Below are 22504 nucleotides of genomic sequence, written 5' to 3' on the forward strand. Positions count from 1 at the left end.
CAGTTATAATACTACCTATGTGTATATTTATAAGTATAACTACAATATGATTAAGACACTTGCAATTTAATGTGATGACATATTATTATCACGTAACTGTGACATCTCGAAAATTAATAATAATAGTCACAACATGCAATGTCACTTGTATAATATATATTATGTATATATTTATGCATAAATTTTTGATATCAAAATATTGTGGATATTGATGAAATAATTTTTCAAATATCACTTACGTTTACAAATCCACGTAATATAATATACACGATAAGTAATAAACTGTTCGTTTTAGTAAATGTTATATTATAATATGGAACTTAGCCATTTTATTGTTGCTGAATTTTAAGTTTAAAGTTTACAATGATGGGCAAAACTCATTTTTTCGTTTGATCTTTTTCATATGCTACGATCCTTAAAAATAGCTGTGGATTGTTGTAACTATAGTGACATCACCAATTTAATCAACAATCTTTAGGATAAATACAAAAAACAATAATGAAATATAATTAATAAAATATTAAGCACGTGGAAACGTTATATTGTAAAATGGTAGAAAACAGACACCATGGCATATATTATAACGGTATCAAATACACACCCGAAACGGGGATAAGAATATGAGAGCGTCCACATTCAGTATTAACAAAAACTAGTATTTATATTAATTCCTATGTAGCAATAAAAATTATATGTTATTAAATTATGTTTTTTTTTTTTTTAATAATATGTAGAAATAAGATATTTCTATATATATAATATATATACTATACTCGAATTGAATTGTTTCATTATTTATCTATATCTAAATAAAAATAATATATATATCTGAGCACGACACTGCAATAAACTTTTAGTTTTTTGTTTGAAAACACAAAATAACGAGTTTTTGTTAATTATAAAATAACAACAATTAAGTATAACAAGAAAGGTATAATAAAAATATATAGTAAATACTATAAACACGTAATTGTATAAAATTAATCTAAAAGTTTTATTTTGTGCATACAAAATATAATAATATTACACATAAAAGTTTCAAATTTCTACAAAAATATTTTTAAATTACATTAAAATAACTAAAGTCTAACCTAACTAACGTTATTCTTTACTTATAAATCGAATTTTGTCCAAATTATAACTACAAATAACTTTTTTTTGATGATAGATATTATGCATTATACTTATGAGAAACTTTATATACAACTTGAAGTCTTAAATAAAAAATTTTAAACTTTGTACGTTCTTAACTACAAAATAATTATAAAAGGTTGGTATTAAATTTTTAAGTTTTTTCACCAACCAATGGATTTAAAAATGTCTGTGATCTATAACCAATGGATTTAAAAATATCTAAAAGAAGTTTTTTTTTTAACTAATCTACAAATCGAAAATAATAATTTAATCCCTTAGTTAAAATATTATATTACTATAGTTATTTTGTTTTTTAATTTCAACAAAATAAAAAAATTCGTTTGAGGAAAAATAGTTATTTTAACGAAATTTGTTGAAATTCTTACTTAAAACGCTTTGAATTTTTTTTATAAATTTACAATCTAATTTTATTTTATTAAAAACTTATAAAGAATCTTGTATATAATTTTTAAAGTTTTTAACTAAATTAATTTTATTTGAATTAAAAAAATTAAATGAGCTATAAATAGCATAAAAACAGTCAAAATATTTTGAAAATTATGCCAAGAAAATTATTGTTTAAATATATTGTATATATTTAAATAATTTTGGTTTTTTGTTTAGGAGATATTTTAAAAAATATTTTGATTTTATTAAAAATTAAATTTGATCAAAAATTCCTGATTTTTTCTATTTTTTTTTTTTTTTGTTCCTATTATTAAAAAAAAAAAAATTCTGGAAACTTTTTACTATTAACCCCTTAAAATACACTCTAGATCAAATTTACTACTATAGAAATTCGTATAGTTGAATATTGAAGCATTTTTATTGCTTTAAAAAGTGATAACAGACATAAAAAATAAAATATTTAAGAAAAATACTACAATACATATTTGTAAAAGCAATACATTCCTTGTTTCGTTCAGAACTTAAAATAATCAATAAATATCAAATGTTTACGTGTAATGAAAAGTTAGAAAATATTTTGAAAATTATAGTAATTATAGAAATCTTTATTGTACCTAATTATTTCGTGTAAATTTTAAGTATCTATAGTAATTTGTATTCAAGCTATATATATATATATATAAAAACAAAATCAATTTTGTTAAAAATTAGTTTTGCATAGCTATAAGCTATAGTTAGGTTTTGAACTCTAGTTTCCTTAATTTGTTTTTTTAAGTTATTCAAAAAAAAAAAAAAAAATGAGAGTTTTTAATTTCGATTTCTCAAAAGCATCCAGTAATTCTATTTACTGGGCAGAAAATAGTTAATAATTAATACTCAATGTTTATTAATATCAAAACATGTGTGTTTTATTACTCATAAAGGTAATAAGTGATGATAGATCAAAAAATAAAAACACATATAATTGTAAAATAATTATATTTAAGATTATTCATTCTACTCAGATTCTAAAATTTATAAAATATATGGGAACATAAACATACACCCGTATAAATCATTTTGATTATCTGTAAGCTGTATTTCATCGTCAATTTATTTTTATTTTTAGGCAGATCACATTCTAGAGATTATACCATGTTTCGAGAAGGCACGCCAGCATCTGAAAGTGTTCGTATGTTTGCCAAGACCGGACGTAGTGACAAACTGGATGATGGCAGTGGTGAAGGTTTGAATGGAGTGAATGGTGGAGCAATCGAAGATATGGTACTGAACACATTTATAGCGCCTAGCGTATCGACAGGAGCTGCTTGGACTCAATCACAGTTCTTCGTAGATGGAAACCACTCTAGAGTAAGTTAAACATATAATAAATAAAAATATTAGATGTTATACTTTTAATAATTTAATAACTATAAAGTTGAAGATGATTAAATAGTGCGTCATTTGATGAATTTTGACAACTAAAAATAATGAATCATAATTGTTTTATCAATTTATCAAAAAATTTAAATAAAGAACCAGTTAAAACTGACATATTTATGTATAATAATTATACACATATCCAATCACTGATAGGTAATATTTTAAATGATATTTTAAAAATATAGAATATTTAAAATAAATAACACAGTTAATATTATACCTATAAAATATTCATCAGATATTAATAATAAGTAATCAATTCATGGAATCGGGGATACTATGAAATCTAAACAAACACAGAATAGCTCTATATTCCTCAAAATCCAACCAAATTTTTAGCAAGATTATTTCTTTTATTGAAAATCGTATGCAAATTGTAGCTTACAAAGACATTTGGTCTATTACACGTTGGGGGTTCCTCAAGGTTCTAATTTAGCACCAATATTATTTCTTATATTCATTGATGACCTCAAATTATTCCGTATAATCAACAATCGAGTCGAAGTTGATTTACTACAATCTGATTTAAATATTCTCTATGAATGGTACATAAAGAATAATTTTACTCTTAATATTAGTAAATGTCAGATAATGACTTAGCCTAGCTAGAGTAGCCTCGAAATTTTAATATGATATAAATGGTGATTCACTCTATCGTTCTATGGAAGCTATTAAAGACCTCGGTATATTTTTCGATCCTAAGCTAAAATTTGACTGTCATATTAACAGAATTGTTAGCAAATCAAATCAAACCTTTGGTTTTATCCGTCGAAATTGTATTGATTTTAATGACACATTAGCTTTAAAGTCCATATTGCAGTCTAGTACGTTATATTTCTGAGTATGACTCAGTAATTTAGTCTTCTTACACGTCTGTTCATAAATATAAAATTGAGAAAATCCAACAAAAATTCTTACACTTCCTCTCTTTTAAATGTTCCATTTACAGAGAACCTCATTCCACATATATTCCACTTTTAATATTTCTATCCCACAAAACTCTTGAATAACGTCGCATACGTTTAGATATATATTTTGCGTATAAGCTCTTCGCAGATAATTTTGATTGTCCTGTTTTCTTAAGCCGTTTCTCTTTCTACACTCTTACTCATAACATCTGGTCTAAAAACACATTTTATTTAAACACAGAAGTAACTAATTATGCAAGCAACACCCCTACAACAGAATTATGAAAACCATAAATGAATTAAAAATAGATCTGTTCATATCACTAAACTTTAACTTGTTTAAAATATATCGTGATTCCATACTTTGAAATATATAGCTATTAGTATTATAATTGTTATATTTTTTATATTTTTTTTTTCATTAATTTTTCCTTTTATTTATAGATTAATATTATATTAACGAACGATTACTTCTAATGTATTTAGGCCTAAGGCCCGTTTAAAATTTAAATAAATAAATATAAAACATGAATTTTAAATTCATGTTTATTATATAATGTATTTATTATTTAATCATTACTTGATTTCCACACCTCTCTCAGTCATAATAAGTGCGAATAATCGACGCTTCACTGTAATGTATATAGTAGATACTTATGTATAATATATTAATTAAAAGTATATGATATTATTTTTAAACTAAACAAAGAAATATAATATTATGTATCAAATAAATTAAATAGTTTTTTTTTTAAATTTATTATTATTAAAATGTTTTAGCACATTAAGTGCTGTTACAAGTACGGACAAATTAAATAGTTATAAACCCATTTATACCAGTTAATTGCAATAGTTGAAAAAATGTAAATATGTTCCTACACAATTGAGTTTCTAGGATTTTTTATCATCATAATAATTAACAAGGCATAAACTATAATTATTATTTATTACTTTGTGATATTACGGAATATACTTATAAAATATACGAGTACATATAAACTTAGCTCATCAACTGTGTAATATCATTATTACTTTTCATTGATATTACATTTTAAAAATTTTAATTAGTTTTGAAGAATAAAGATTCACATGTGACATGTGTATATGATAGATAAGTACTTAATTGTAGATTTAACTTAATTATATAAATATTTATTTTTTTTAATATGGAATAATTTATTTATATAATATATTTATTTATTCTGTTTATAAATAATTAAATAAATTATGTTTATATCACAAAAATTATAATAAACAAACATTCATATTTAATACCAAACAAAGATTCCTTTGAAAAAAAACAACTTCAATAATATGTATGATTGATAAATAAACCGTCAGGCATTAAATATATGTGTTGAATCAACACAGGGCTTGCAAACGTTATAATAACGTTGTAATCATAATGCTATGTTTAACAAAAAACGATTGAAATTTGTAAACGTAATTGTAACGGAAAAAGATATACATTATACATAAATAATTAAATAACACAAAACAAAACATAAAGATTAACAAAATATATGATATATCATCAAACAAAACATAACGCAAAATGTCAATTATAGTATATCATTAAAAATTAATTTTAATTACTTAATAGTTATAAATTATAAATTATAAATTATAATAAAAATTTTAATTTTAAATAACGATTAACTCAAAATTTGTATAAAGTTCAAGTGTAAATAACGTATAACAATTTTTTTTTTCAATTGCAAGCCCTGGTGTTGATTCATTTTATACATTTTATAGATATATAATTCGTCAAATATAATAATAAATACTTATTGTAATTTTAACCATTCATATAAACAATATTACCTATATAACAAGTATAATAATGCAAAAACGTATTATTCAAATACTTTGTTATAATATAATATACCTAACTTTATGTTTTTTGTTTTTTCCTCTACAATATAATCGATATTTTCTCATTTTTGAAAAAAACTTCAGTAAAAATTCAAAGTTATTTCCCTTGTGTCTAGTTATTTGATTATGGAGAAAGTAAAGTACAAGTATTGGAGAAGTTATCAGAAGTCATAGCAGATTAAGTACTGTGGATAAAAGTAGCTAGCATATGATTTTAAATAAAAAAATAAAAAGAGCATTGAACATTTACACCATCTCTGCAATAATTGTTCGAGTGTAAATTCGTTCTGTTTATTTTATCTGAATTTCCTTTTTTTTTATCCCGTCGCACTGACTCGGCTCGATACACAGAATTAATTTTCCGCCGATTACTCGATGTTTTCTCATTCCTTCTTTTCAACTTCTACTAAATATACATAACCTCTACACCAACATCGCCTTTAATAATCGATGTAATTGAAAATCCATAGAATTATTCCAAGGATAATATCGTAAAAGTTATTTAAACTATTTCTGAAAATACAAACACGTATGTCCAAGTGTATCAATAGTAGTAACAATATACCTACTTAACACAGTTTGTTGAATAAAGTATACCTTCACGCAAGTAGGTGTATACAATGTATATGCTGTGATATTGTTCGTATTAGTATAATAAAATATTAGCAAGGTTGAAAATTATATACCTGTTTACAATTTACTCCGAAAAACCTTAGGAAACAGCAAATATCTTCAACGTATATATTTATTTATTGTATGTTCAACGGGCAAATGTCATTTAATAAAATGTAAAGTAAAAAAAAACGATTTCATCTAAAGATACCTATAGAAAATGATGAAAATTACAATAATATTTTAACAACATAAAAATACAAATTAACATAACAATTAAAGAAAAAATAAAACTACTATTCTAATGTGAGTAATTTAGAAAAAGTATAGAATTAGTTTTAAAAAAGCGGGCAAGTGGGTACCGCTCTGCTGTAAATTAGGGGGTGGGGTGAACCTCGGACTAGGGTAGGTTAAATTTGAATGCAATGATAGGTATCATTGTATACGAAAAATGATTCTAAACGGAGATGATTTGTCAGTCTAGGATATATTATATTTAAATATTGTCATACATTCTATTTTGAAACAAATATTTTATTTTTCAATTAGGACGCATTTGCAAAAGTCTTGGTTAATCAATTAATTATTAATTTTCATGAATTATACCTACAAAATAGTTTGCAAATATTCATAGTTTTGACGAATTTTTGTCAATATTTGAACTTCAAATGCTAATAAAAAAAAATTGTGCCTATGTATCGGAATTGGACGTAGTGTTGCCAAAATTTCACATATAATAGATTGTAATAACACAAAATAGGGAAATTAAAAAGTTAAAATATAAAATCATAAAATTATATGATAAAAGGTATAAGTATGATGTGGCTGGACTGACACAAGGGACACAAGCCTTGTATGTAAGTCCGGCACTAATAAATATTGAATGTACTTGTTCTCGCGTTATTACCTTCCTCCTGTTCTTCGGAGGGTTCTCGAGGTCGTGATTCGAGAATATGATCAAATACACCGTTACGTAAATTAGATGGTAAAAGAATCCGTACTAACAATAAGTATTTTGAGCATGCACCTTACCTGGTTCGCCGCAGTGAATACCTGTAGTACGTTCCTCAGAAATAGATGCAAGGTGACACAAGTTACGTTACGACTTAAGAAAAACTAAGGTTTAAATAAGAAAACAACACTGATTTAACTTATAAAAAAAGAAGTTAAGCTGTCGCTCGCAGAATCTTGTGGTGTGATATGTATGGTGGTTTTTGGGTAGAGCTCTTGCTCGCTTGTCTGGTGCGCCTGCACTTGTAATTTTGTCGGTGCTCATGCACTCGATAGTTTGGCTGGTGTTCATGCACTGATGAGAGAAGACGACGTGGTCAAGACAGTCAGGGTCTCCGACGACGGAAAGCCTCATTGGACCATCCCTTGTCTTTGGCGGCACACGAAAATAGGTCAAACGCTTTGTGCCATATGGTCGCAATAGCGTTTGGATTCCTACGTGGCCAAACAATGTAGATCGTCTCTCTCATTAGTGATCAATAGGGATTATTGGTTTTTATTGAGGGCTATCTGCGTGCGACAACTTGACCGTTACTTTATTTAACAAAATGATAAAATATACAATAAATTATGATGTGTGAGCATATCATTACAAGATCAATGTTCTATTTTAAGAATATAATTTATTAAATTATATTGAACACGCTTTAATACACTCAGTTATAAAATATGTCGCTTTACGTATAAATTATGCGAATTATAGCCGTTTTTCCAACGTCTGCTGTTGAATAACTAAGTAATATCAGATCATAGCTGAACTTCAGTTGTTGTTTATCTACCCAATCTTTAACTATTTCTCCGTCTTCAATCATTTCCCTGTATTTTAACTAATTACTCTTGTTATTGATATCTCCAATAACTATTTTTGTTTTTCATGGTTTTAGATATTGTTTCTATGAGGTTTTTATAAATCATTTTTTTCAGTTTTAAAATTAAATAAAATTAAAAATAAATATATTTTATAATATTTTTATCACTATACATTTTTAAGTTATTTTACTTTTTTAAATTACAGTATATATTTTTAATTTCTTATCATGAAGCAAAATATTTTTCAGAGTTTTTCGATACATAAAAATCAAAATTTAGACCAGCAATTTATGAGTTATAAAAATAGAGTCTAGATTTATATTCTCTAAAACAACTGCAAATATTCTGTATATGTTTACTTAAAAATATTCGGAAATATTCAAAAATATCCAAAATTATTTAAAGGAAATAGTAATTGTTACTATTTATTTTTACATTATTCATTAAATATCTAATTATACTCAAGTGGGGTATACAGTTTTGTAATAAAGTTATTGCACTAAAGTAATATACTCGTATTATATAAACAATATATTATTTAAAACATATATTTTTAATTAAAATATGAAAAATAATAATATTCTTTTATAAATCAATGAAATTAAATTTTGTATAAACCATAAAATTTTTACCGAATCTAATATAAATATTTGTTTACATTTTTTTACGCTAGCTAATGAATCATCCAAATTTTCAATATCAGATTTTATCCCTAAGTAGTGGTTTGGTCAGTGTTATAAATCACGGCTTCAAACTACGTCAATAATATCAAAATTATACAAAAAAAAAAAAAAAATTGTTGTAATTATATTCATTTTTCGTAAATGATCCAAAAAATGTTTTCCAGACGCTAATGTTTTTATTGAAATTATAAGAAATTGGCATTTTTTTTTCTCAAAATTGATCAAATATTCCAAAATATGCTAAACATGCAAAATATTCTATAACCAATAAAATATTCTCAAATATGCAAAAAAAAACTTTTTTCTGTGAACTCAGTATTTAATGAATCGTCCACAATTTTTACTCTCGTAAGACTACATAGTATATACTTAATAACAATATGTAAAAATAAATAAATCTGGATTATTTAGAATATTTAAAATTTTGGTGAGACGAATAGTAAACCTTTATTGTGCGGGATATTCCCAGACTACTCCGCTTACCAATACTTCTTATGTTTATAAAAAAAAAAAATCGATTTTGTTAAAAAAATTTAAGCAAACAAAATTTCTCATTACCCTTTCATTTTTTTCCACGATTATAAAAAGTAAGTATAGGGAATTTTTACTTTTGACCTCTTTAAAGTATAAAATAGATTCAATTTTATTTTCAAGTTCAACCTCAAAATTGAAAATCGAATTATTTTTTGATTATTTATCATGTATATATACAGAAGAAAAAAAATCAATACATTCATCGCTCAATTTAGAATATAAAAAAAAAAAAAACACTTCATAAATCTATTAATTATTACAACGATTGGCGATTGACAAAGCTTAAACATAGAGGATCTGATGTCCTAATACATAAAGTTACGCTTTAATATATTTTTCAATATATGTATAAGGCAAGTAAGGGCAAGTAGTGTGGCGCGCAAGCAAACAGTCCGCCCTTGCTGACCGGTGTCAAAATATATATATATATATGTGTATATTTTCGTTCATTTTTTAAATGAATTTTATTTGAAAACAGCTGTATAAAAATTAAGCAACACTCAAATCCTACACTTTATAGCAAAACAATTACCTACGTACGTCTTCCCTTTTTTAATGGATTTTAATATAATACATATTGTATTCTAATATACGAATATATTATAAATTTAAAAATGAAATCAATGAGTACCCAAATCTAAAATGCATATCTTAAAACTATTGACTCAATGTTAAGTCAAATTACTTAAATATGACGCAAGGTGTAGCAGAACTACGAGTGTAACAGAATCATACTAAGAGTTGTGAGGTCGTCAAAATGGACAAAATGACGAAAAAAGTAGCATAAAGATTTTGAAGACAAAAAACGTCATATTTAAAAATAATGTCACATGTGTACAATTATAACGAAAGAACAAAAATGGCGTAATATATCATGAGATCGACAAGATTCAAAAAAGTGGTTGAAGGTCAAATAGAAGTAAATCATCGACGAGTGTTCCATGATGAAGTAGCCGATAATATCGTCATTGGTATTTGGTGGTAAAGGTGGGATAGGGTTCTATCAATGAAGTTAGAAGATTAGAAGCACTGCTAATTATTGGTGAATAAGGCATGTATTGACCATACTAGTCAATGATTAGTTTAGATTTTTAGTATAAAAACTGATAAATTAAATTTATACAAATAAAGCATTAAAATACATAGGTAGTTTGGCCGTAGCCATTTTCCTCCAAAAATCAGATACCGTTTTCCTTCACGGTCCATTTTCCTCCAAAAAAATAAAAAATTATTCTTGACTATTTTCCTCCACTTTCCATTTTCCTTCAATAAATAATAAATAAAATAGTTATAGTAAAAAAATGAAATTTATTATAATATTTTGTTTTTTTGTCAGGTATTATGTTATATACAAATAAAAGAATAAAATAGTTCATATAAATAATTTATAATAGTAAAATAAAAATTAATTGACTATAATATTATATTTTTTATTATTATTGGACATTTCAGCAACAAATGAATATATGTTTAAGGAAAGGAAAATTAGACATAATATGAATAATCAATAGATAGTCGATATCAGAATGTAATTATATCGACCGATAAGCGCAAAATGCCAAAATGTGATCCTAGCCTTACTCTATCTTTATTATACGAAATATAATACAACACTGGCTAAAATATTGGAGGAAAATAGACATAATTTTAGTCGAAAATAATGTGAAGGAAAATAGAAACCAACCTTTTTTTTTTGTGGAGGAAAGTGGACCGTGGAGAAAAACGGTATCTCGTTTTTGGAAGAAAATGGAACTTCCTGGTAGTTTAAATCATTCTTTACCTCTAGGATTCTTTTTTAAATTTATACGAATACAACTTAAAGTAAATTTATAAAAAACTCGGAACCCCATTTCATTTATTTTCGCAATCTTTTTATATATTTGTTTTATTTTTATCTGTGGTGTTTTTCAAAAAAACTATTGTGTTCTCTAGGAGAAAATAATTTTATTTTAAATTGCAACATTGGTTAATTTATACTCTTTTACTATTTACGTTTAGTGTAATATGTTATATATATTATTATTTTTATAATTGATTAAATTGTAAAATCCTAATATTTATTTGTTCAGGTGTCATTGATGTCACGCATGATTCCATCTCCAGATTGGTTCATTGGTATAGATTCATTTGATTTGTGTGTGAATGGTAACTGGCTCGACAGCATCACTATTGAGGTTAGTATTATACTATTATAATATTATTATATTCAGTATCTATACACTAAATTCGTCAAAATATAAAATATAGAATATATCTTGTACTTAAAAATATGCATGTTTATACACACAAGTTGCATAATACAATTTGTGGCTTATATATATAATATATATATATATATAGTTAATTGGATATATTAAATCTATTTATGCGAGTAAATAAAACAATTTTTAAAAAATAACGTAAAGTTGATTGACTAAAAAAAGAATATAGGATGAATTTTGTTTGATTTAGAATATGAACTTCATCGTTTATACTTCATAGAATTCAACTACGAAAGTATAAATATACCGCTATGGTATAATAGGGCGTATAATTATATGCGGGTATGTCGTACAACCACTTCTCTGTTTTTCTGCAAGTGCGTATACTTATAAAATAACACGTGATACGTTGATTTACGGGTATGAAAAAAACACTTATTCTATAAGCTAATTTAATAAATAATTTTAATTAATAAATAAAAATATCGAATAAACCTTATCAATTTGACGGTTTCTTTAACCAAAACAGTTGCTTATATTAAAATTATTCATAAACCATAATATGTTATCTGGTATGATCCTAAATAAGATACACATGCCTATATAAAATAAAATATACGATAAAATTTAAAGAAATAATAATAAGAAGAAGAATTTAAAATGCAATAGTTGGCGGGAAAATCTAAATGCGTTGACAGGCCTGGGTTTGGGCACCCTTGTATTATTACTATCTGTAGCTATTAATGCGATATTATAAGAAAGTGTTGGACAATTGGGCAGTGAAAATGAACTGAATATTTATGAATTACTTGTCACGAAGAAGAAAGTAGTCAGAAATATTTAATATCTAATTTAAGCTGACTTTAAGTTAACAAGAACAAATATAATTTAAACATTTTCTTCTCCTGTAGTGTAAGTGTATAATTTATTATTTCTGTCTAAGTACACGGAAATAAATGAATATTATATTTAAAACATAATTTTAAATAAAAATAATACATACTAAGGAATATATAAGAAATAATTACAAATTTCATGGCGTTAGTGATGGAATTTGTGTATAATAATTTTGACAAATAAATAATAATATTAATAATAATATCAATTATTCCACTTTGGGAATGTTTTTTGAAATAAATACTATGAATTATCTTACAATTTATTATAAATTATTTCGATTATTATATCTCTAAAATTAACATAACAATTAATATAATTAAATTTAGACTATATTATATCTAATTGAGTAATATTTTAATATAGGCTGATCCAATCGACGCGGGATGTGACAACGGCTTCACGTTTACAGCGCCAAACTGGCCCACCGATCCACAGGGAATTGTATACCGAATAAAAAGCAACTATCCATCACACCCTGCCAGCTCTTTCTATTATCCACAGTTCAATCGATTGCCCACCATAGCGACTTTTCAATTTATAAAAGTATGATTTGATACCTATTATGGATAATATGATAGATGATCCATTGAAGTATCTATACTCATTGTTTAAAAAAATGTTAACTATTTTGAAATTATTATTTTTACATTATACGTGTAATAGTAATCTAGTTTTTAATATGACCTACGACATATACATAAAATATCACATTTACAAAAATACTTATTATTTTAATGATTTTTCCTTGACGTACTTAATATTCCTAACCTAAGTTATGTTTTTTTTTTTTTTTGTAAATGCTTTAGATCAAAGAATACGAACAGTCTTTGAATGGCAGAGGACAGGCTTCAGACCCTCCGGTAAAAATCGAAGAAAGCGTCATTAAAGTTTTAAATGGTGACAGCGATAGCGATCGAGAGGTACAATTGGAAATGGAACAACAAAGACGAGAACAAGAGTACAATAACTATAAAAGGTACCGTTACAAATTACAATACTAAGTAGTGAGTGGAATTATTCTAAATTAAGCATAAATTTTATTAATTTTTACTTAGCCATATACAGTTTAATTAGGTACTTATTATATTAACATATTATAAATTTATGTTTTTATATAAAAAAAAAAAGAATTGGGGCATTGTTACGTTTAAACCTAAGTTATTTTTTTAAACAGTAAAATATATTATAGAGTATTCTAAGTATAAATATGTATATTTGCACTATTGTACATTATGCTAGAATAAAATAAAAAATGTTAAATGCTATTTGTAACTTCCTGCATTTTTTAATATAAATACAACTATATTTTGTCATACAATTTTACAACTACTTAATCTTGAATTTCCTTAATCATAAAGTGTCCATCACTTAATTAAAATATAATATTTTGACTTCGATTGTAAAATGTTTATCATCCGAAGTAACCTTTTTTTTTTTTTAAATTATTTTAATCACCTTAGAGGGGTACTAAGCAATTAGTACTACGGGTGTAGCGAACCTGGGGCCTCGAACTACCCTCTCCATGGGTATAATGGATTTGGCGATAGGTTAACAACCTATCCTGTAAAAATCCCTTGTTCAGGAATCAATCATAAATTTGCCTCGGAATTGTAGATCAAAGGACTATAGACTGGAAAACTGGAAATCGGCTTTACGTTTTGGAATCTGGAATATACGCACTTAATGCAAACCTGGAGCAGTAGAAACAGTAGTTAAAGAGATAGAAAGACACTAGTTAGGAGTAATGACACTACAAGAAATGAGGTGGCAAGATACGGGCTCAATGCAAATAAGTAATACAACACTATTTTTTGGTGCGTGTGATGGAAGAAGACAGGCTGGAAGTGGATTCGCGGTAAATGACAAATTACTAACAGCTGTAAAAAGTTTTAAAGTTATAAACCCTAGAGTAACGTTGTTGACACTGGAGACAAAATGGTTTAGAGTAGTCTTCGTAAATGTTCATGATCCTACGGGAAGACAAGGAAGAAAGTGAAAAAGATGATTTCTACACGTTTTTAGACAATACATTGAATGAAATACCAAGAGGTGTGTACAAATCATATTAGGCGATTTTAACGCAAAAATCGGACGTGAAGAATGTTTTAAACCAATAATAGAAGGGCATAGTCTGCACCAGTTATCGAATGATAATGGGTGCAGACTTATAGACTTGGCAACGGGAAAAAATCTAAGGATTAAAAGTACCATGTTTCCACATAAGAAGATACACGAGGGTACGTGAAGATCACCGGATGGAAGACATGTGAACCATGTACTTGTAAATGAAAGATTCAATAACAGTATTTTAGATGTAAGAACCGTACGTGGAGGCGACAGCGATTCGGATCACTTTCTTGTGGCAGGCAGACTGCGAGTGAAGTTAAAAAGACGACAAGAAACAAAGAGAGAAGGAGCCATGGGACGGTTTGACATCACGAACCTTAGCAATTCAGCGGTAGTTGAAATTTTTCAAAAAGGTATAGAAGAAAAGCTAAGAATGATGATTACAAGTTAGTCAGGCAGAGAAGTAGAACAAAGGTGGAAAACAATAAAACAAATTATTCAAGAAGAAGCAGGAAAAGCAGCAGGGAAACAAAAAATAAAGAAGAATACCTGGTTTAATGATATTTGCGAAGAAGATTTAGAAAGAAGAAGGAATGTTAGAAATATATGGCTGTCCGACACTGAGAATGTGGAGAAGTTGGAAAGATTAAAAATGAAACAACGGGAAGCGAGTAACATATTAAGATGCGAAAAAAGAAAATATTTACAAAAAGTACTTAAGGGGAGGCAGAACAAGATTTTGCTAGTCACAATACAAGAGACCTATACAAAAATGTTAACTTCCTAAGTAAGAAATATAAGCAGCCAGAGAAAGTGCTCAAAAATGATGATGGAACGCTAATCACATCTAAAGAAGATATAGCGAATAAATGGGCGAACTATTTCAAGCATCTGCTGAATTGTAATATTCCAGATAGTTTATTCCACTTTGAGAATATGGAAACTAATAATACAATCTGCCTAGCACCGAGTAAGGAAGAAATTCAAGAACATATAAGAAACTTAAAGAACCATAAGGTACCCGGAGAGGATGGTATACCTGGAGAGTTACTAACAAATATGGGAAATGGCTTGCTTGAATATGTGGCCGAATTAATAAAAGAAATTTAGGAAAAAGAAGTGATTCCGGAGGAATGGCAAACAACGTTGATATACCCTATACACAAAAAGGGAGATAAGCAGGTGTGTGATAATTATAGAGGTATCGCTCTATTAAACGTTACCTACAAAGTGCTATCTAAATGTATATTAAACAGAATTAAGCCATAGGCAGAAGATATTTTAGGAGATTATCAAGCGGGTTTTAGACAAAATAGATCCACCACGGATCAGATTTTTATTCTGAAACAAATTTTCCAAAAAATGTGGGAGTTTAACAGAGAAGTACATGTAATATTTATTGATTTCAAGAAGGCGTATGATTGCATACATAGAGGATCTCTGCTGAATGTACTAAGACAGTTCAAATTACCCTAGAAATTAATTAATCTGATACAAGCAAACATCCTACACACGGAAATTAAGATCAAAGTTAGCAATATTTTATCACAAGGGATATCAATATCGACTGGTTTGAGACAAGGGGATGCTCTGTCACTCATGCTATTTAATATTGCGTTAGAAAAGGTCATCAGGGAGAGCCGTATTGAAGAAAACGGAATACGTCTGGGAGGTTGCATAATAGGAGTATTGGCCTACGCATACGACATAGTATTACTTGCGGAAAATAAGGAAAATCTCAAGGAGCAAGCGACAAAACTTCTAGATACGGTAAAAATAATAGGTTTAGAAATAAATTCTGAGAAAACGGAGTACCTAATCATGCAGAGAGGAGAGGTCGTGGATCATGTCCACCCTTTTTTAGAAGTTGGACTACAAGTTTCAGAGAGTGAAAGAGTTCAAATATTTGGGATCAATTTTGACAGAAAAAAACGATGAACTTACTGAAATAAAAGCAAGACTTCAATCCGGTAATAAATGTTACTACGGACTAAGTAATATGTTAAAGGCAAGAATAATATCGAAGAACCTCAAGATACAACTGTATCGCACCCTCATCCGTCCAGTGGTAATGTACGGTTGTGAAGTATGGACGTTACGGAAATCAGATCAAAACAGACTACTGATATTTGAAAGAAAAATATTAAGAAGAATCTTCGGACCGTGTATAGACGATACCACAGGGGAATGGAGAATTCGAAAAAACGAGGAACTTAAACAGTTGTACCAAATGCCTGATATAATTAGAAAAATTAAAAAAAGGAGACTCCAATGAGCAGGACATGCATGAAGAAAAGAAGGAACTCTAATACGAATGATTCAATGTGGGACTCCCCAAGGAAAGAGACCGTTAGGACGACCCCGACTAAGATGGGAAGACCAAGTCAGGAAGGACGTACAAACAATAAACCCAAGGGCCAAATGGAATATCATAGCAATGATAGCAATGAGTGAAATGGCAAGATGTGTGTTTGAATGTACGATCTTAATGGTCGATTGCAAAGAATAAGAAGAATAATATTTTAGTAAATTATTGAAATCGTATTAATCAAAATACTATATTAAATAATTTATAATGTTACTATTATAAGTACTCATTTCACATGAAAGGTTCTACAAGATTTGTGCTTGAAAATCACAACTTTTAATTTTATTTAAGTTTATATTATATGATACTCGTATAGGTGTTATCATGAAACGTTTTTATTTGCAATACAAATATGATAAATTGAGAGGAGAGTTATGATTAGTTAAACTTTAACATACCTATGCATTTATTTATATATTTATTTTGTTTCAAGTTTAGTATATTATATTACTTATATTATTATTGTTCACGCCGCCGCCTTCCACTGTCCCGAACCGGTCCGCGTAATCTATGACTACGGCTTTATCGACACCGCGCTCACCCGTCATATAACCATAGACTTTTTAAGTTAGTTCGTCTACGTCAGCCTTTGGATATGTGACTGTCGGAACCGTGTCTGTCTTGTGTCGTCTCTGTTATTATTGCGAACTTGCGAAATCGCTTTAGTCCGTACGCCGTATACCATTCTAAATTACGCGTCTATTATATTTGAAGTGTTCACACCATGTCGTGATTATCGGCGTCGTATTTAGATCGACTTCCCTGAGTCCCGTGGACTCAGTGCGACCTGACGTATCTGGTGTGTTCCATGCACGTTTTTCCTTTCGTTACTTCCGTTCGACTCCATAACATATTTTTAAGGAGAGTGAAATGCGAAATCGTGGCGTGGTCATCGGGATGTTAATATAGTCTATATATTATATTATTATTACATCCACGATATATACATATATATATTATACACGTCAAGTGTCGCGCCGTCGACGTCAACCCAGAAATAATCTCCAGATTATAATCGAATATTATATCTATATTCGGCGATTATAAATGGGTCATTGTCCGACGTCCGTCCTTGCGTCGCTATTTTAAATGTTGGGCTGATTAGCTGTAGCCGCCGACGAGTTACTGCCACCGCCGTCCGTATCGATTATCCACCATCGAAGATCGATAAGTTTTTGCTATTACGTATTATTATTATTTATCATATTATTCTTTGTGATACTGCTGATCCGGCGTGTAATTATTTTATTATATACAATCATATTATTTATATCGTATTGTTAACGTGGAGACGTCCACCTTTTCTTATTATTATATTTATTTTATTATTATCAATAGTATGGTGTGCCTTTGGCACTTTATCCAACATATAAATTTGCGTGTTTTTATTTTATTATTTTATATTTATTATTAATCAACCTACGCGTGTGCAAGACATTGGGGCTAACTTAAGAGCCCCTTTGGCGTACAATTATTATAATTATTATTATTTTTTTTTTATTATTGCCTATTAAAATTTGTGTGGGAAGGAGAAGGGTCATTTTACTCCAATTAATACTGTTTCTACCAATATTCAGAAGATTTGGTGTTATGTTTATTTAGATACTATAACTAATATATTTAAATGGTTTGGTTACCATAATATTATAAATAACTATAGTTATAATTAATTAATATATTATTAATTACTGCTTACATCAATAAAATAACGATTAATAATTTATTTTTCAGTATTGGTAATGATAAAATATCGGTTTCCAACGTCACATCGTCCATATCAATACCAAAAGGCAATAAAGAAGCGTTGATGAATAGTATTTTGGATAACTACCATGTTCGAAAACATAGGAAAACTCACAAAAAACCAAGTGATTATTTATTTATTTATTTATTTTCATTTACCAAAAATACCATTATGTTATATGTTATATGTATTATGAATACCAAATTGCTAACTATTAAAGTGTTATTTGACCTTTATAAATTTCAATAGAGATCAAAATAACGTATATGTTAGGTTATATATATTACAATATCACATTCTTATCTAAGAACGTGAATTTCAAATCTATCGCAATAACAATATATAACAAAGTTGTATGTTACTATATATGCAGCAGAAGCAAGTGTTGTGTTTATTCATTTTTTTTTTTTTTTATTGAATTTTCATATTATCATTTTTAATGTGCAGGGTACCGGGATTGCCGATTAGGCGTCTGGTCTGAATGGAGCGCATGTAGCGTGTCATGTGGCATCGGCGAAATGCAGAGACGCAGAGAAGTGATAAAACACCCAAGAGGAGCAGGACGGCAGTGTCCACCATTATTGCAGACCAAATGGTGTGGGAGTGCCAAAGACTGTCCCCCACAAACACATTTTGAGTGGTAATAATATAAGTTACAATAACATACATCATATTATGTTTTGTATGTTATTATAATAACATTATATCATAATATATGTGTACTGTACATCAAATTATTAATAATTATTTTATTTTATAAAAACGCCATTTGCCACACGACATTTTGATGGAAAATTAATCTAGAACTATAATTTTCAAAATTCCAAAAATACTTTTTACATAATATAACATATATTTTTATTTACAATGCTATGATTTTACGCCATAAGTATCGACAACCAAATCATGTAACTACCCTTCATACAATAATTTTTTTTTAAATTTTGTCTTGTTTTTTTTCAAGGCAGAGTTGTAAAATTTACTGTAAAATATTTATTTGTATAGATAAGGTATAGGTTTATCAAAAACTTAGTTCAATTTAAGACTATATCTTTATATTATATTTATTTACAACCGTACCTATGTATGTTAACTGTTAAGACATGCATTATATTATTTTTTTCCATTCAAGTGGTCAAGCTAATTATAAATTGTAATTAAAATTATGATTACGTTTTTGATATCAAATATGAAATTATTGTATGTATTAATTTTACAAAGGCAAAAATTTACTTAATCTTACCATTGCATTATTGAATGTCTAGCTCTTAGTGGTTTTTTTTTTTTGTCGAACGATATCACTATTATTAAAAAGACGTAATTAATATTGTTATAATGAGCAAAACAATTATTAGATTTTTTAAATCTATTGAAAATTAATTACTTATATAATTATTCATATTAATAACTTGTATCTTCTTTTTAGTATTTTATTGTGTAATATAATTTTAGGATACCACGTTCAGTATGATTTAAATAATTGTATTTTGTATAATATAGGCTATGTATTATGTACTCGTAATATCATTGATTATTAAATAATAATATGTATTTTTTATTTTAATGTAATTTTTAGTAATTTAATCAAACTGTTTATTTGTAATTTAGATGTATCAGAATTGTAAAAAAAACATATTTACTTATATCATAATGATACATAATACTTTAGGTAGTGAAATATAGTATTATAATTTATGGATTATGATTCATGATAAATAATATTCTCATACTAAACTTATTTTTTTTACTTAAAGAAAATGTGGCTATATCTATAATTTTCCATAAGTTGTAGTTATTTTTTCTAATTATTACTCTTTGACTGCGTAAATTAATAATACGAGTATTATAATAATAATTATTATTATAATATAAATACATATATTATTAATAATAAACGTAGTAATACTATTGTATTTATAATATAATATATCATATTATTATATAGACATTATATTCATAAACACTATTATATATCCTTTTATATAGTTATGGTACTTCTAATACAAAGGAAACTCCCTAGTTCCTTCGTATTTATTTATTTCTCGCATTCGGGATAAACATCTGAAAACTATATAATAGTCATTGAATAAGTTTTTTGATATTATTTCAATGCCTACCAACATTGAAGACAATATTGATAATTTTAACTTCAAATTCCAGAAACATATTATAAAATATATGATTTTTAGTAGCTTATATATATATTTTTTATTTCCCCTGTATTACGTACAATATAAGATGTTGACCTATGGGAGAAAGTATTTAAGTAATTATATATATGTTACAGTTAAAACCCGAAATCCATCGAAACTAGTTTTAACTAGTCAATACTAGTTTTCACAAATCCCTTTAGTCACTTCTAGTTTTAACTAGAATTCTATATAGAATCGGATGTAAGGATGGAATTCTAGAAAAACTTTATTGTAGGTGCGTCCATTATCACCTTTTTATTTACCAAATAAAATAAAATTAGTAATTAGTAAGTAATCAGTAAACATTTTTTCAGATCTGAATTTATAACATGTAAAGAAAAATTTATCACAGAGAATCAAATTCCAAAAAATCATATTTCCCTCCGTGCAGCCGCAACAAAAAACATCAACTGGCTCAGGGCAAGGCTTTGTAAAATGCACTTGCAAAACATCCTGCGGAATAAATCGTTGTTTATGTAAAAAAAATAAAATTCAATGTAATTCTAAATGCCATGATAGTTTGTCCTGCCGAAATAAATAATATAATAAAAGTCTATATTTAATAATTACTTAATATGTACTAAATGTTTCTACTATTCCCTAATTAAAACTAGTTTTACCTATCAATATAAATAATACGGATTTTATTAGATAACTCTAGTTTTCACTAATATAATATTTTAGACACAACTAATTCTAACTAAATAAAATAAATTAAAACTAGTTTTGACGGTGATAGTCTTAGTAAATTCTAGTTTTAACTAGTTAAAACTAGAAGTGACTAAAGGGGTTTGTGAAAACTAGTATTGACTAGTTAAAACTAGTTTCAACGGATTTAGGGTTTTAACTGTAACATATATATTGCATTGAAACACGAACTTTTGTAATGAATATTATAAACTAAAAGGTAAGAAAAAAAATGTATATTTATATATTATGTTTTAGATAATTTACAATGAATGCAACGATATTGCGAACGTTTTACCTTAATAAGGTACGCAGTATTCGGCGACCTATCTTTAAGAATAATTTATAATGCCAATTTATGGACGTATCTTTATTTCCAAAAGTCTAAATTATTGTAAATTTGTATGGAGAGTAACATTTACTCCGGGTCATACAGCCGGCTTGAGTAAGCTAGCCGTGACGGGCGATATCGGACCTATAGAGGTGCGACTATAATATAATTCTTTAGGGGCACTTATTATTATACAATTATTTACAATAATCGGGATGAGTCTGCAATACCTTTCCACGGTCTTGTGTAAGTCACGGCTAGGTGAAGCGGCTCAGAGTGAACACCTGAATAGGCGCGCCGGGAGGGCCTTTATTGACAGTCCTGAAAAGGACTTTTTTTACGGTCAATCGCAATGGTAGATCGGTTGAGAGAATGGGATGTCGCTGCCGTAACCACGAGGGGACACTGCATAGCCGATAGCTAGAATGGTGAATCCGCGTGTAAAGTCGCTTTGGAGGTGCGTCGGTGATAGTTATCGTATTTTATATCTTCGACGTTGTCGTCGATCGTAGTCTCCGTTCAGATCTTGACTTCGCCGCTGGAATGATCGTTCTCTAGTAAGATCACCTCCTCGTATTCACGAGTGTCTACTGAGTCTTGAGTCTTCACTTCTTCAG

General features: G+C 27.7%; 1 protein-coding gene across 1 annotated transcript in view; it reads left to right on the forward strand.

The window, feature by feature from the left end:
- LOC112597945 (spondin-2) overlaps positions 1 to 21104 on the forward strand; it is a 135974-nt gene extending 114870 nt beyond the window's left edge. Inside the window, exons 2-8 of the mRNA XM_025344203.1 lie at positions 2651 to 2892; positions 11467 to 11571; positions 12862 to 13041; positions 13305 to 13474; positions 18665 to 18801; positions 19125 to 19317; positions 20965 to 21104. Coding sequence (XP_025199988.1) covers positions 2651 to 2892; positions 11467 to 11571; positions 12862 to 13041; positions 13305 to 13474; positions 18665 to 18801; positions 19125 to 19317; positions 20965 to 20968 — 1031 coding nt within the window. The 3' untranslated portion in view covers positions 20969 to 21104. The remainder of the gene's footprint in view (positions 1 to 2650; positions 2893 to 11466; positions 11572 to 12861; positions 13042 to 13304; positions 13475 to 18664; positions 18802 to 19124; positions 19318 to 20964) is intronic.
- The last annotated feature ends 1400 nt before the right edge of the window (positions 21105 to 22504 follow it).

This window comes from Melanaphis sacchari, unplaced genomic scaffold, assembly GCF_002803265.2.
Source record: "Melanaphis sacchari strain LSU unplaced genomic scaffold, SCAv2.0 Contig44_pilon_pilon, whole genome shotgun sequence".
In the NCBI taxonomy this organism is placed as follows: domain Eukaryota; kingdom Metazoa; phylum Arthropoda; class Insecta; order Hemiptera; family Aphididae; genus Melanaphis; species Melanaphis sacchari.